At 39.3% G+C, this 17,065-nt stretch overlaps 1 protein-coding gene across 2 annotated transcripts in view; it reads left to right on the plus strand.

Moving 5' to 3' along the window:
- Window positions 1–179: 179 nt before the first annotated feature.
- LOC136879218 (uncharacterized) overlaps window positions 180–17,065 on the plus strand; it is a 92,673-nt gene continuing 75,787 nt past the window's right edge. The window contains exons 1-2 of one of the 2 annotated variants that reach the window (XM_068228994.1): window positions 180–341; window positions 477–506. In XM_068228994.1, coding sequence (XP_068085095.1) covers window positions 245–341; window positions 477–506 — 127 coding nt within the window. In that variant the 5' untranslated portion in view covers window positions 180–244. The remainder of the gene's footprint in view (window positions 342–476; window positions 507–17,065) is intronic. The other variant, XM_067153022.2, reaches the window with a different exon arrangement.

Below are 17,065 nucleotides of genomic sequence, written 5' to 3' on the forward strand. Positions count from 1 at the left end.
CGTGTTATAACTGTAACTATCTCGGAGCAAGAGTTGATGAGTGAAAGTTTTGAGGAGGTGGGGTGGGGTGGGGAGGACAGTTCATTCCTGATGGTTCACCACCCCTCCATCTCTCTGAAAGTCACCAGACCACAATCTGATCACTTAATAGGTGTTGAAGAAACATATGGGTCTCGCACTGTAGTGGGCGCGCCCGAGTCGACACCGCTCCGTACGACACTTCATTCTCCTGTCAGTCCACAGCATGGCCAGCACGCAACGCTCTCTGCTGCTCCTTTCGGCCGTGGTCCTCGTGGTCGTCCTGCTCGCAGCCACGGCACAAGCCGCTGAGGAACCCAAATGTGAGTTGAAATTCCCATCTCTTCAGTGATAATATGTTTGACTTAATTTACATACATAGTAAGTAAATAATCTGATTTCACTCAATTGGCGTACCCGTTGCTGTGTACGATGTGGACTGCAATTCATCACCGCAGCACCCACACAGGCTTCAGAGAAGTCAAAATGTAAGTTATGTCACTAAGAGATATTCACATTCTTTGTGATAATACTCATGTTTAAAATGTTTGCAGTGGTTCTAACATCTACTTTATACCTCTAAGAAATTGACTGTAATGTTGTAGCTTAATTGTTTCTCATCAAGTTGACCGTAGTTCGAATCTCGGTCAAGGTATATGAGACTTTTCAAATAATAAGTCATGTTCTCGTGGCTCAAATCCAACATAAAACTAGAGGTCCCGCTACTATGGTTATGATATTAAATACCTCGTAAACCTGCAAGTTTGCTTGCTTTTGTTACACATTTAGATAGCTGAGAACTCATGGTCATCAGCTTCATTTCTTCAATGCGAATATAAAAACTCTCTTACATTACTGTCCTTTCAATATTTACTTATATGCCTCTTTTTATTTACATCCAAATATTATTATTACAACTAATAATAATAATGACAATACGTGGTCACTCAGTTAAGAGCTTGCATTCTGTAAATGGTACGATCTAACCCCACTGTCGGCAGATCTAAAGATGGTTTTCTGTGGTTTCCCATTTTCTAACCAGGAAATTAATGAAGGTCACGGATCGCTTCCTTCTCAGTCCTAATTGCAGGCCTATCCCACCGTCGCCATAAGACATGTACGAGTCTGTGCGACGAGAGACCATTTGCAAATAATATTTCTCATAGAAAATTTGATAAAGTGGTGAGGATGTTGCTTGATAGGTATAGTCGTTCAGAGCGCTTTCCTTATAATTGTAGCTGTTTTAGTTCATTTGTCCATCAGATACCTATTCCACGAAAAGTTATTTTAGCGGAGCAATGCCTTGCTTTTAGAAGGAAAGACACTAAATTATTTTATATAATAACCAGTTAAACAGAAGAAAGATGGGCAATTTTTATCTTAAACAAATAATTCTTTTCTTTTACAACAACCTACACCATATCCACACATACAGGAGTATTATATAATAATGTAGCGGTGCCAAATTACCTCGTCAACATCCATATCACCTCAGTTACGATTATGTGAAGTTATCTACCCCTATTGCAGTGGAATGATAGTCCCCTGTAATAGTCTTCATTTTATTATTATTATTATTATTATTATTATTATTATTATTATTATTATTATTATTATTAAAACCTTCCGTGGCTAAGGCGGCACCGCGCCGGCCTGTTACCGCTGGATACCGTGGCTCAAATCCCGGTCACTCCATGTGAGATTTGTGCTGGACAAATCGGAGGCGGGGCAGGTTTTTTCCGGGTACTGCGGTTTTCCCTGTCATTTTTCATTCCACCAACACTCTCCACTATCATTTAATTTCATCTGTCAGTCATTAATCATTGCCCCAGTGGAGTGCGACTGGCCTCGGCAGCCGGCACAATTCCTATCCTCGCCACAAGTTGGGGGCTTCATTCATCCCATCCCTGATCTGGTCATTGACTGGAAAACAGGTTGTAGGTCTTCATTTCATTATTATTATTATTATTATTATTATTATTATTATTATTATTATTATTATTATTATTATTATTATTATTATCTTGTGACTTGGTTTCTAGTGGTAAACCTTTTGATGTAAGACTACCTGACCGAATTTTGCGTCAATTTCGGCGTGCCACTCTTCCGATGAGTTCGCACCACATTAGTGGCTCAAACAGCGCCCTAGGCTGTGAAACTAAGAACTAACGGAAGTAGTTTTATATAATGGTTTAAGAATGCCAATTTTTTCCGGGATTACGCCGGATATATCCACTGGAGGAGTTATATCGAAGGACGACATGAACGACATGCGGCCAGTGGAGTTTTGACCGAGCTCGATAGCTGCATTCACTTAAGTGCGGCCAGTATCCAGTATTCGAGAGATAGTGGGTTCGAACCCCACTGTCGGCAGCCCTGAAGATGATTATCCGTGGTTTCCCATTTTCACACCAAGCAAAAGCTGGGGCTGTACCTTAATTAAGGCCACGGACGCTTCCCTCCCACTCCTAGCCCTTTCCTGTCCATCGTCGCCATAAGACCTATCTGTGTCGGTGCGACGTAAAGCAGCTTAAAAAAAAGTGGAGTTTTCCTTTGAAAGTCCGCCAATTTTGGTCAGGATTCAAAGTGCGATGTTCGGTAATAGTTTCCTTTGGAAATTCATCTCACTCGTAGCGTAAAATATTACTATCCGTGACTGTTGCGCACAATTTCATGCTATGGTGAATTTAAATATTTAATAACAAATGATTTTTCGCCTTTGATTAATTTGTCTGGCCCGGGAACTGGGTGTTTGTATTTGTCCCAACACTTTCCTCTTCATATTCAGACAACACACTACACTACCAACCACCACAGAAATACATCCCTCCATATGGTGTTGGCGTCAGGAAGGGCATCCAGGCGTAAAACATGGCCAAATCCACATGTGCGACACAGTTCGCACCCGCGACCCCACAGGTGTGGGAAAAGTGGTAGAAGAAGAAGAAGAAGAAAAGGTATAAATTATTTTGACACGTTGGCACCCATATCATCCATGTTTGACTAATGCAGTGACGCTTTCTTGTTTTGTAGCATGTATGTGTGAAGTGTGTGTGTGTGTGCGTGCGTGCGCGCGCGCATTGCTAGGAAATATATGAAAGGTGTGTACATGTGGTAATTGAACATCAAAATTAAAAATTTGTTACAGAGTAGTAAATATGGTCCTTCGATCCTGGATTAATGAAGATAATACGAACTTTACGATTACTGTGATATACAAAATGTAACAGTAAGGTTCGGCCAAACTTTTAGGGCTCATTCCTCACAGGTAGGAGAAGAATATGTTACATGGAATTTGTGTGCGGAATGTGTCCTGAAAGTTTGGTCGTACTTTATTGATACACCCTGTACGCAGTATTGATCTGTCGAAAATAGATTAACCTAGACAACGGCTGGGAATGCAAAGACGACATTTTCAGTGTAGATGGGTACGGAACCACAGTGCTGCAATCAGGCAGAGAAACAATTAAGAAGGTAAAGTTTGGTGCGTTGATTCGTAATCACACACACACACACACACACACACACACACACAACCAAATAGGTTATCGGATGGATTACACACGCTTCACATACTGTATTTGGGATTGTCAGTGGGGATTGTAGACAACGATGTGTCATATGTTAATTCCCATGATCTCAGTTATCTCCTATACATTTCGTTTATGCATGTACCTGGCACAAAACATGACGACTTCGCCTCACACCACTACTCTCCAGCAGCAGCCCGGTGTCTGTTTGCTGTTTGGAGGATTTACTACGTTTGCTATAGCCGGAGTTGCCAAATCGTCTACTGCATTCGACACGAAGAAAGAGTAAAGACTGAAGATAGTGTGGAAGATCATGGTTTGGCAACCTCTCCACACCAAAGAAGGAGCACTTAGAACTCGTTAACTCAGCAGAGAGCAGGGTGTGATCGACTGCTGCCTTCCAGCTTGCTTCCAGGAACTGACGCCATCATGTTTTGTCCCCCAGGTATAACAAAACGATCTATCATAAGTACTGGGCGAGACTTACTGGGCAGTTCAGGGAGTTTGGGTCTACTAATCCAACTTCCTGTTCTCCTATCATACACACGAGAACTAAATTTCCTGTCAGCGACAGGTACAACAGCTTCAATACAAACCAAACTGAATTAATTCTTTGTACATTTTTTGTATGCTTTGCTTCCGGTTACAGAGTTGTCCTGTGTTAACTCCACCTCTGAATTTTATATAAACAGGGGATCTACACGGGCCGACAAAGACTACAAACTGCAATTTTACTAATAGTCTTTGTTTGTTTCTGTGAATAAGTAATGAACTCTTTAGTAATTTAAGTAGAATACTTAAGTGATTTCTTTCCTGTAGTTTGCGTGCGACAAAGGTAGAAACTGACACTATATCCCTCTTTTTGCAGGATGACTAATAGTCAGCTGACTTCACCATCCGCTTTGTAAGATATAGTGGTCTGCTTCATCGTCTACAATTTGGATTTTATATTGTTCTTAAACCAAAAATATTCTCCTGAACTTGATTAATCTTTTAAACCACATTACTCTTTTTAAATGTTATTGTATTAATCGAATTCCTTAATTCGGAATTTTTATGAAATTTTCTTAAAAAATTGTTGGTTTTCTTCTTTCTCGCGAATGGGTAACTTAGAACCAAGCAGAATCAACATGTTTGGCTTCCCTTTCAGTCCAATATTCTTTCATACGTAACGAGTATGTTTGTGTTTCCGTTGTTCCGATCATGTACGTTGTTGGTCTATTTCTCTTCCTTCTTTAAACCTTGTGCTCGTGTGATATTATCCGATTGCATCTCGGTCTTGTAGATTTGGTGATTTTTATTGAAATTACGATATTTTATTAAATATGAATTAATCGGTGTTCTTTTCATATTAGTATGATTTTATTATTTCTTTTCGAATGTTTCATTGATTGTCTTCCAATCCGACAACGTTACTTTCACTTTCAGTTCGCATATTCCGTGCCTTAAGGGACCGATAACCTCAACTGCCTCCTTAAAACAACAATCAATAATATCATTATAATCTTCTCTGGAGTTTATTCGAATTTAAAAAAGTAACAGTAGGGCCTATATTGAATAGAAAGACAAAGACAAAGACAAAGTCACCTCCGTACAGGCCATGAAGGCCCTTGGAGGAGTGGAAGGTAAAGGCTTCCACCATTGTTAACCGCAGCACGTGATGGGGTAGAGTGGTTAGCTCTACGCCCGGCCGCCTTTGCCCCCAGGAATTAACCTGGTACTCATTTTTGGTGTAGGCTGAGTGAACCTCAGGGCCATATATTGAATGGAAAGTTTCAGAAAATTACCGAAAGGACCGCCCTTGGGTAGATAAGATGGCAGCCTACAGTGCTGGCTTTTTGACCCTTCTTAACTGGTTTAGTCCGGTGGTAGGCATGGGAAGGTTCTCGAGTACGCCAGTCTCATGTCAGTAGAATTGCCGATACGTAAAGCCGCGTTTGCACTGAATGTTACCAACAGATGCTTATAACTTTTGGTTACCAACCCGACTTAGCTACAAATGCTGGTAACGGAACACCAGCGTGACTTCTATATTCGATGTTAATATAATTTCCCCTCCCTCCCTCACGTGATCGTCTGCCAGTGATAGACTGACAACCAGCCAGCAAGTGTAAGACCATCGTTTCGTGCGAGGTGTGTTGGTAACATTCGGTGAAAATGTGGCTTAACATGTGTTTGTAACAAATATTGCTAACATTCTTTGATCATTACTGACTTCTTGTGGATAATAAAATGTCTGCTGGCAATACGAGAAATCTATTGCTAACACGAGATGTTGATAATATGTTCACAAGCGTTTTGTTCCTTTTCGAAATGTTAGCAACATACGTTGGTAACACGAGTTAGTAACACCGGTGTGAACGCAGCCTCCGCAGCTGAAGTGAACGTCAATGGTACAAAATTCCAGTACCACTGCAATAGTAACTAGTGGGACGTAAAACTATTAACATATTATTGAATTAGTGTACCGGTAAGTTCCCACACCAATGTTCCAGGCATCCAAATGTAGACTAGACATTTCTTCCGATTAACCACAGTTTACAACATTGTTTATTATTTCTGTACATATTTATGTCTTTTTTTTTCTATTCAAAGAAGATAAGTGAATTATTATTTCACTGGTTTGCAGTACGTTTTTAAGGAGAAGTAGTAGTCGGTCTGCGGTTGTATGTCTAAGGGACAGGTCAGGGAAATTACAGTACTTAACGGAAGTGTGTTTATTCTTGGCAGTACTATAGTAAATAATACAATATTGTCTCAAGTATCTTCAAGAAAGTTTAATGAAGGAATAAATACGTGATGCTTACTTTAGAGGGAAGTTGTAAAAGCCTAAGTTTGCAAGTCACGGAAAGTATTGACATTGTATTGTCAGCACAAGGGTTTTCTTCATCTTCATGTTTGCACACAAAATACGAAGTCTGTATACTCAAACAGAAAATATTTGAGCATATTGAGGTTGATGACATTTAAAAAAGAAGAATATCTATATTTGATAACTCTTTGTGACATTCTATACATTAAAAGACTGCCGAAGACAGAGCATCTCATAAAGAAACAACTGGCAATCAAAAGAGACTTTTATAATGTTGACACCATTCTAGCTGGTTTCGGCAAACAGATGATAACCAGGTGAGTCATAATCGTCAGGTGTCTCCGGGAAGAGGTGGAGGAGTGACTAATTTGAGTAAACACAGAAACCCTGGAGGCTCCCGACTGAAAAAAATGTGTTCACCTTTCCAGCAAATGGACGTTACTGTTGTCATATGTTTGACCACGGCTTTTGACAACATTTACCTCAGCCATATCAAAACGAAAACCTCAGCTGTACCATCGCGAGGTCTGAAAGTCAAGTAGTCATATTATGTCGTTTACAGAGCTAGGATCAATCTGTATATATATATATAATATATATATTTGTTTTTTCTTTAGCTATCGTTAAAATGTTGTCATATGTTCACGAATTAGGATATTTGGAGTGATTACATACAACGAATATTTAATTTTCAAGACCGCATTGCATTCGAAATGCGTGAATAAACTAGATACTTTCACAATGGTTGGTCAAGAATTCTCAATACATTTTATAAATTGGGAATAATTTCCAGAAACTAATTATAGAAAGCGTTTCCGTTCACATTGCGAAACTAGCAGTGGCGGCTCGTGGACATCAGCAATGGGGGGCGCGCCTTAGTTTCATAATTCCACAAATATCTCAAGTTCTTCAAACCATGTTATCAAGATACACACTTCGAACACTTACGGTAGCAATGCATATGCAATTATTTTGATTATTATTATTATTATTATTATTATTATTATTATTATTATTATTATTATTATTATTATTATTATTTGTATTTGCCTTTTCTTGTCCACGAGCGAATTATGTTTAGGAATAGTTTCACTGTAGTGAACACTTAAACAAGACACGACATTGATTTTACCAAGCATTTCAAAGTCCATGGTACTATTGATATCACCCCTATGGTGATCCATTTATCTCCTTTCCTTGAAGGGGAGAATAGCATGCAAGGAAAGCAGTAAAAGGTTTCTGAGATATCACTTCCACATATCCGCGGGTTCTTGTTATATACGTCAGGAGAATTAATTTGTCTTTGGAAAACCCTATTTTCATTTTTCTTGGTCTCCGGTGTTTTCAACGAGAAGTCTGGTGTCCGTCTACCACACTCCTTCAGTTCGACTTTCTTCTCGATAGAAAGAGAAAACGTTAGCAGATCTTTAATATATTCGACGGTAATCATACTGTACGAAGTGCAAATATAACACTATGCCTACATATAAATCACAACCTTTCTCTTAATTTCACCTTGTCACAGTCATCTCACGAGATCATTCATCAACACACAGCTAAACTAAATTACAAAACTGTTTTAAATATATACCGGCACATTTAACTCAGGTAAGTGCCTCAGTAAAATAGTTCCTAGTTTTAGGAAAGAAATGGCACAAAATGACCCCTGTTAAATAGAAATCAAATCACCAATGTTTCGGGTAGGTTGGCTGCAACGATAGGCCGCGGCAGAAACGCGCCGGAATCTCCGTTAGAACAGCACATCTCTACTGTGCCTCTGATTGGCTCCCTCAAGGCCAGTCGAGCGAGACTCGGAGTGTTTGGTCCGCTATGAGAGAGCGCAGGGCCAGCAGCGCATCGGGCCGCAGTACAGTACAACTCGCGCCCTTGATAATAATCTTATAGTAAAATATTTCGCTTGTTAACATTTAAGATTAAAATTCCCTAATTTAATGGAACCCTATGAGGGGGCGCGCGCCTTAGCGCCTCCCAAACGAGGCGCCACTGGAAACTAGCAAACACACATGTAAATTACAAAATCGATCAGATATCAGTGATGTACCCATTATACAGTCTCTAACATTACAGTACCTCTCAATTTCTATAGATATTATTTTATGATGAAAACATCTACTGACTTCTTACGTTGTTGCTGCCTGGGACATCAGCCCATAGACTGGTTTACAGCAGCGCTCCCTGCTACATCACCCTGTCCTAACATCTTCATTTCTACTTAACTACTGCATCGGGCACTTACTCCAATCGTTTGTTATATTCATGATTTTATCTATCCCTACCGTTCCTACCGGCTTCAATTTCACAAAAAACTAACTGAACAATCCCGTGTGCATAAGAATGTGTCCTTCCAATCTATCTATTCTTCTGGTGAAATATCGCGAAATCGTTCTCGTCCTACTAACTTATTAACTTTTTATTCATAATACGATCTGACCATCTCACCGTTAGCATTCTTCTTCTTCTTCTTCTATAACACTACAATTCCGAAGCTTCTATCCGATAGCTGCAGTCGCTTAATTGCGGCCAGTATCCAGTATTCGGGAGATAGTAGGTTCGAACCCCACTGTCGGCAGCCCTGAAAATGGTTTTCCGTGGTTTACCATTTTCACACCAGGCAAATGCTGGGGCTGTGCCTTAAGTAAGGCCACGGCCGCTTCCTTCCTACTCCTAGCCCTTTCCTGTCCCATCGTCGCCGTAAGACTTACCTGTGCCGGTGCGACGTAAAACAACTAGCAAAAAAAAAAAAAAAAAAAAAAAAGAAGCTTCTATCCTATTTATTTCTGCATTAGTTATTTTCTGTGTTTTACTTCCATACAGTGTCATACTTCTCACAAAAACCTTCAAAACATCTTTCTATTAATAACACATTGTGTGAAATGAGGACATTTCTTTCATTAGTATGATTCTTTCTTGCTAGTGCTAGTTTGAATTTTATGTCCACATCTTTAGGTATTCTACTATCCAAGTAACAATGTTCATCTACTTCACTTAAAACTTCATTTTCTAATTTAATATTTTCAGCTTTATTTTATTCGGTTGCATTCCACTACTTTCAAACGTATCGTACATAATAAATTTGATTTACGCCACAATTAGCATGATAATGTGAAAACAATTCTTAGGTCAAGAAAATTACACAACAAGTAGATATATTTATTCTTAGAAAAGTTTATTTAGATGTCATTGTGGTAGCTTCGGATAAGAAATGATTGAAAAACAAATTAAGTACCTACGTATGGTGGCAGTGTGTCAGCAGTGTTGCCCTTGGCAAGACACGTCAACAAGGTGACACAAGAGGACAGTATGACTAATTTACAGGTGCTTTCTAATAACTGCCTGTAGGGGATCAACCTTACAACACTAGAAGAGACTGAGGAAACAAAAGTCTCTTGTGATTTGCCGGTTGAAACCTGAGTAATGTTGACGCGGCATTGCTTGGTTACCGGTGTGTTATTGTAATACATGTTCAATTGGTGTGAAAGGTTGACGTTCTATGGAGGACGTTCCATAGCTCATGAATTCAATGACCAGTCTGGTATAAGAATATTAGGAACGTCAACCAACGAACAGCTGTATATCGCCACAATTTTATCGCTTTCATCTTATTTATCACTTTCATTTCATCACACCTACGTGCACTTGTTTAAATTGATCAGAATAGCGCACTAAAACATCTTCAATAATTTTGAATTTGAATTTTGAATTTGAATTTAAACTCTTTGGGCCGTAGTGTCCCAATATGTCGGCTGTCAAGTTCATCAGAAAAACACAATTACATCCTATTCATTTTGCGCCTTATGGTTATGATGGACGGTTGAAGTCCAAAGAATTTAAATCCAAAAATCAAATTAAGTTAATTTACATTCACATTTTTTTTTTGCTATTTGCTTTACGTCGCACCGACACAGATATGTCTTATGGCGACGATGGGACAGGAAAGGCCTACGAATGGGAAGGAAGCGGTCGTGGCCTTAATTAAGGTACAGCCCCAGCATTTGCCTGGTGTGAAAATGGGAAGCCACGGAAAACCATCTTCAGGGCTGCCGACAGTGGGGTTCGAACCCACTATCTCCCGGATGCAAGCTCAAAGCTGCGCGGCCCTAACCGCACGGCCAACTCACCCGGCACATTAAATTCAAATGATTATATTTCCATGTTAAAAGTTTTGTTCTCTGTGTAGTTTATGAATATATATACAATTGATTTGTTTTATATTCATGCACTTTAATTATCATTACATATTACATTTTGTAATTATTCACTAAATTGTCTGAATAAATACAACTCGAGCTCTAGATTCTTTCTAGTTGAATTCTGCACCTCTTGTTATAATACTACAAATATTTTCTCCAACAAATATTAAACGTTGGGTGAAGAAAACCACGCAGTTGTGATCAACGTCTTTTCACAAATAGTACATGAGTCCATGGACAAGATTATCCTAGCATTGCCCTGTTTACAAGCTATGTTACGTAAATGCAAGTATGGCACATAAAAGTAGTATGAATGATAAGAAGTAACTTGCAATTTAAAAAATATTGAAGTGCTTAGTTTCACTGAGACTTGCAAACTCATCTCTAAAAGGCATAACAATTTATAATGAGATGTACGTTTAAGATTAGTTTTGAAAATTTCACCTGTATGGCACGATTAAGTTAAAAATTTTCACCAGATCCTAAAACAACACGGAAATAGGCCCTATAACTAAAGGATGACATGACAAATTACCGAAAGGTCCTTCAACATGCAGGCCATTAAGCCTAGACTTCATTAAATTAAATTTCTGTAAAAAAAATGAGTACAAGAAAGGAAAAAGTCAGCCATTTCAGAACACACGGATTGTTGTGATATTCACTAATATTCTTATCAATATTTGCTTTCGTAAATTCCTTGGGGATACGCTATTATTGAGTACCGCAGCCATTCCTCCTTGTGCTAGATAGGCGCCTTATTTTTGCACATTAACAATTGGCACTTTTTGGCCTAGTGCTCATGCGGGTTGTTCCGAAGCTATGAAATGGCGAAATGGCGTATGGCTTTTAGTGCCGGGAGTGTCCAATTTAGAGAGACTGGATCATCCCATCCTAACTTGGCAGTTGGCACCGACTGATATCCGTCTTCATGGACCACTGAAGAAGCTTCTAGTTGAGAGAAGATTAGGAAGAAGCTATGATGTTCAGACAGTCATCATATCCTAATATAAAGTGCTTTACCTCAATTCCCACTAGACCGTAATAGATGCTAATCAACTATTTAGGTAAATACAAGGATATTACACGTGCAGAGGCTGTATACATTTATACAACGAGAGATTTTGTTACCTTACCTAATAGTTAATCTTCGTAAACATATATTTAGTCCGCCTCTGTGGTGTAGTGGTTAGTGTAATTAGCTGCCATCCCCGGAGGTCCGCGTTCGATTCCCGGTTCTGCCACGAAATTTGAAAAGTGCTACGAGGGCTGGAACGGGGTCCACTCAGCCTCGGGAGGTCAATTGAGTAGAGGAGGGTTTGATTCCCACGTCAGCCATCCTTGAAGTGGTTTTCCATGTTTTACAACTTCTCCTCCAGGCAAATGCCGAGATGGTATCTAACTTAAGGCCAAGGCCGCTTCCTTCCCTCTTCCTTGTCTATCCCTTCCGCTCTTCCTCTCCTCCCACAACGCCCCTATTCATCATACCAGCTGAGGCCGCTCGGGCGAGGTACTGGTCCTCCTAGCCAGTTGTATTCCCCACGACCCAAAGTCTCACGCTCCATGACATTGCCCTTGAGGCGGTATAGGTGGGACCCTTTGCAGAGTCCGAGGAAAAAGCCAATCCTGCAGGATAAATGGATTAACAGAGAAAGAAAAAATATATTTAACGTATTATGTCATGTGCTGTTCAGATATCCATCTTAAGAAACAGGAATTAACCAACATCATCCTATACAATTGGAGAAAAAGCTTCGGATAACATCGGTTATTTCACGTAGCTGTTTATAGTAGTTCCTTTTAGTGCCCTTTCGACTCACCTCTCTGGTGTAAACAGAGGTTTTCACATTAATTCTCCGATTGCAGAAACTATCATAATAAACATTATTATTGGATTTACGTCCTAAATTTCGCTTTAAACTGGCCTTGTCGCTTTAATTCACTGTAATTCACGAAAACAAAATCACTAATTTCTCAACCAGAATCATAAGATTCGTCAAGATATTCATTATGGTCTTCGAATATCACGTGTGTGAAGGGTAACACTTTTCCGGTTTTCAGAGACGCCACAATCTTGTTGCACAAGAGTTTCTCTTACGTGTCGGCAAAGTTTCTGATATGAGGCTAATGTATTTAAGCAGTTCCAAAATACTACCAGCCTGAGCCAGGAACGAATCCATCAACGTGGGCTCAGAAAGCCAATACCTAGGGGCATGATTTTTTCGCATTAACGCTAAACACGGCAAAAAAAATATTTTGAAGCGATTTTGAAATATCTTAATGAATCGTGTGATTCTGGTTAAGAAATAAGTGATTTTCTTTTTGGCGAATTACAGCGAATGAAAGTGACAAGGCCAGTTTAAAGCGAAATTTACTTATTTTGCGGTAAGTGCAAAAATGCAGCGAAATTCATGGAAAATAACGATCTTGAAATTGTATTCGAATATCACGTGTGTAAAGGGTAACAGAAGTCAGAATAAGGCTTTCTTATTTTGACAGAAGTACCTCTTAGTATGAATCTATATATCTATAGATATAAAATAAGAGTTTTGTCTGTGCATTGCTCAGAATTTGAAAAGAATCGTATTTCTGTATCGGTCATGTACACAGTAACAAGGAAATGTATTTTTTACTTTTCCGTAATTTCTGTCTGTCTGTCTGTCTGTCTGTCTGTCTGTTTGTCTGTCTGTCTATACACGCATCACGAGAAAACGGCTAAAGAGAATTTAATGAAAATCGGTATGTAAAGTCGGATGATGAACCACTATAATCTAGGCTATAAATTATTTTATTCACGCCGAGTGAAATGGTAGTTTAGGGGAAGGCCTGAAATTTAATTCTCAAATATTTATGTTATTAGTGGTGGTGTCTTAATGAAAATCGGTATGCAAAGTCAGGGTAATAAGTCAATATGTTCTAGGCCGTAAATAATGTTATTCATGCTGAGTGAAATGGCAGCTTAGGGGAATGCCTAAAATTCAATTTTCAAATACATCTGTTATTAGTGGTCGTATCTTAATGGAAATCGGTAGACAAAGACGGGAAATAAGTCGCTACAATATAGGCCATCAATAATTTTATTCACACTAAGTGAAATGGTAGTTTAGGGGAAGGTCTGAAATGTAATCTATATATAGGCTATAAAATAAGAGTTTTGTCTGCACATTGCTCAGAATTTGAAAAGAATGGTATTTCTGTATCGGTCATGTCCACAGTAACAAGGAAATGCATTTTTTACTTTTCCGTAATGTCTGTCTGTCTGTCTGTCTGTCTGTCTGTCTGTCTGTCTGTCTGTACACGCATCACGAGAAAACGGCTGAAGAGAATTTAATGAAAATTGGTATGTAAAATCGGGTGATGAACCACTACAATCTAAGCTATCAATTATTTTATTCACGCTGAGTGAAATGGTAGTTTAGGGGAAGGCCTGAAATGTAATTCTGTGGTCGTATCGATAAATACTACATAACTAACATAACTTTAGTTATGTCGTAAATTAGTAGTAGTTATGTAAGAACATATTAAATTTCCCATCACTTATGTCTTATACATTGTTACCGTACCGCATATAATCACAGAGATATTCATGAATTTGGATATTTGTTACTAAGTTATTATCAGCGCCGAGTCACGAGAAAATGGGTAAACAGAATTTAGTGAAAATAGGTATGTAAAGTCTGAGAATAAGGAACTACAGTCTATGATATAAATAATTTTGTAAGACGCCCTAATATCACAGTCTGCGATATATAAAGCTCATAAACTTTATCAACAATAACATTACATTGACCATTGTTTGTTGTGATGTGCTTTTTGTCTTCTGTTTCCACTCATCCCCGATAGATAGGATTACTGCAACGTACTGAGTTTTTTTTAAAATTTGCTTTACGTCGCAACGACACAGGTAGGTCTTATGACGACGGTGGGATAGGAAAGGAATGGGGGTGTGAAGGAAACGGCCTAGGCTTTAATTAAGGTACAGTCTGGTGTGACTGGTGTGAAAATGGGAAACCGGGGAATACCATCTTCAGGGATGCCGGCAGTGGGGTTCGAATCCACTAACTCCCGGATGCAAGCTCACAGCTGTGTGCCTCTAACCACACGGCCAACTCGCCCGGTCGTTCCGAGTGTAACAGCCTGCTTGTATATTGGCGGGAAGTAGCTGGGGAGTTAGATAACTTTCTTCTTGAGCATGCCATTCCTCTGGTTCATACATTTTCTGATACTACCGGTACGTAACACACTGGTTCATCATAGCATTCGAGCTATTCAATCCCTACTCTAAGGCACTGATTGGAATGAGTAGTGTGCATATTTAACGGAATAATGACAGAGGAGTGTTCACGGCAGTCTGCGACCTGGTTATTCCAGCTCTGGAACTTTGGACTGTTAGATCGGCACCGTAGTACTGTTCGTTGAAAGTGAGAAAATGTGCGGGTTTTCATTTGATCGAGTATTTTATATGATGATATTGCTTTCAATCGCTACATTCCTACTGATGTTTTACTAATGACCTATGTTGAATTCAGTTAGGAAAACCACCAAGTCAGTCTTTCTGAGAATCCCGTAGCGAAGAACGGGTACATCAGCTAGTATATAATAATGTTATCGGTTTTACGTCCCAGTAACTACATTTTTACGTGCCAGTAAATCTACCAACACGAGGCCGACGTATTTGAGTACCTTCAAATACCTCCGGACAGAGCCAGGATGGAACCTGCCAAGTTGCGCTCAGAAGGCCAACGCTCTACCGTCCGAGCTACTGAGCCCGACGAAACTGTTTAATGATAAGTTCGTAGATACATTCCTTTTCTGCGTCAACTTGTTCAGGTTAATTGTCAAGGATCTCAAATCTGATGGTCAAATCACTGTTTAGGCGTAAATTTCTCACTTGAAACAAACTTCCACTATGCATTGGCTTCCGAGAACACTCTCGAACTCCTCATATCATAACCTCTTTTTCTTACTCCAGTTCTCGAAATCTTAACACTTGACGTAGTTTTCCCGTATCTGTTTGGTCCATTCGGCCATGGATTCCCTTATTTTCCGTCAGTTTTTGTTCTGCCAGACTTGATGAAATTTCATCCAAAATTGGCTTCGAAGAATTCAAGAATGGTTGCACATGAATTAATTTACTGTATATGCAACTCCCATCCAGAATAGAACATATCCAAGTCCTTGATCGCATAAGGTATTTATCTTCCAGGAGAGACGATGATCATTTTTAAAAATCAGGTTTAGCGTGTTTTAATCTGGAAAATATTGATAACCATATTGAAAGCAAACAAGTTTATCACTATGCTAATTCGACATATTTATCATCAATAGTTAGGTTAATGTGGTCGATGAAGGTGAACCAAGCATTAACTTACACCCGTAGCCTGCGTAATTGATTTAGTTTGGAGCCCTTTAGATCCGAATACCTTCCGCGTCTCAAACTTTATGAATTAGGAAAGTTCTCATTTTCTTAACCGCCGATGATACAAATCTTCTCAACATACGCGCGGTTATGGTGGCTGTTATGGCAGTTTCAATGCCATTTTTAATCACTCTAACGACGACGTGATCGGACCAGGTGACATATCCATTGCAATGTTGTTGACGGCTCTTGCTTAAATATCACTTCCTCTTTTCCGCTATAAATACCGTAGCTTAAGTCAGTCGACTTCTATTAAATTGGGGTAGCAAACATTACTAACTATATTGTTCGATTGCCCATACGTATCGACAAAGTAGTTAAATTATTCGTCAAGTGGAATGTCACAAATGTTGGCGTTGGAAATTAGTACAGATAATTTGCATACCTTCGCAGATTGTAGTAGTAATATCTTTAGTGACAGGGATAAAGGGTATAGGTCAAAAGTAGCTGCATTTCAGGACATAAGTTTGAAGTTTTAACAACTTTTTTTTTTTGCCAGTTGCTTTACGTCGCTCCGACACAGATAGGTCTTATGGCGACGATGGGACAGGAAAGGGCTAGGAGTGGGAAGGAAGCGGCCGTGGCCTTAATTAAGGTACAGCCCCAGCATTTGCCTGGTGTGAAAATGGGAAACCGCGGAAAACCATTTTCAGGGCTGCCGACAGTTTTTAAAAACAGAGACAGTATTAATTGCAGAGGGTTTGAAAGTGACTAGGCCTACATAAACGTATTTCCAAAAATGTATTTCAAACTTTTAATAATCATTTACTTCTTCTAACTGTTGAAAATAAAATAACTTGCTCTATGAGGACGGGGTATAAAAAGACTTACTCTTACACCCTGGCATGAGAGATATTGTATAATCTAATACCTATACTTCTCACTACGTTTCAGTCTATCTCGTTCCATGATCGTTCGCGGTTGATTGAGTATTTCAATTTCCTTTGTCCGTCTGTATTTGTGTTGCATTTCCTGTGCTGATAATACTTACGGGATTAATGTTTAGGCCTTGGAAGAAAATGTACTACCGAGGCTACAGAGGACGTTGCCAAAATCCTTATCAATCAATTCCTTCGAA

The sequence above is a fragment of the Anabrus simplex genome, chromosome 8, assembly GCF_040414725.1.
Source record: "Anabrus simplex isolate iqAnaSimp1 chromosome 8, ASM4041472v1, whole genome shotgun sequence".
Classification (NCBI taxonomy): domain Eukaryota; kingdom Metazoa; phylum Arthropoda; class Insecta; order Orthoptera; family Tettigoniidae; genus Anabrus; species Anabrus simplex.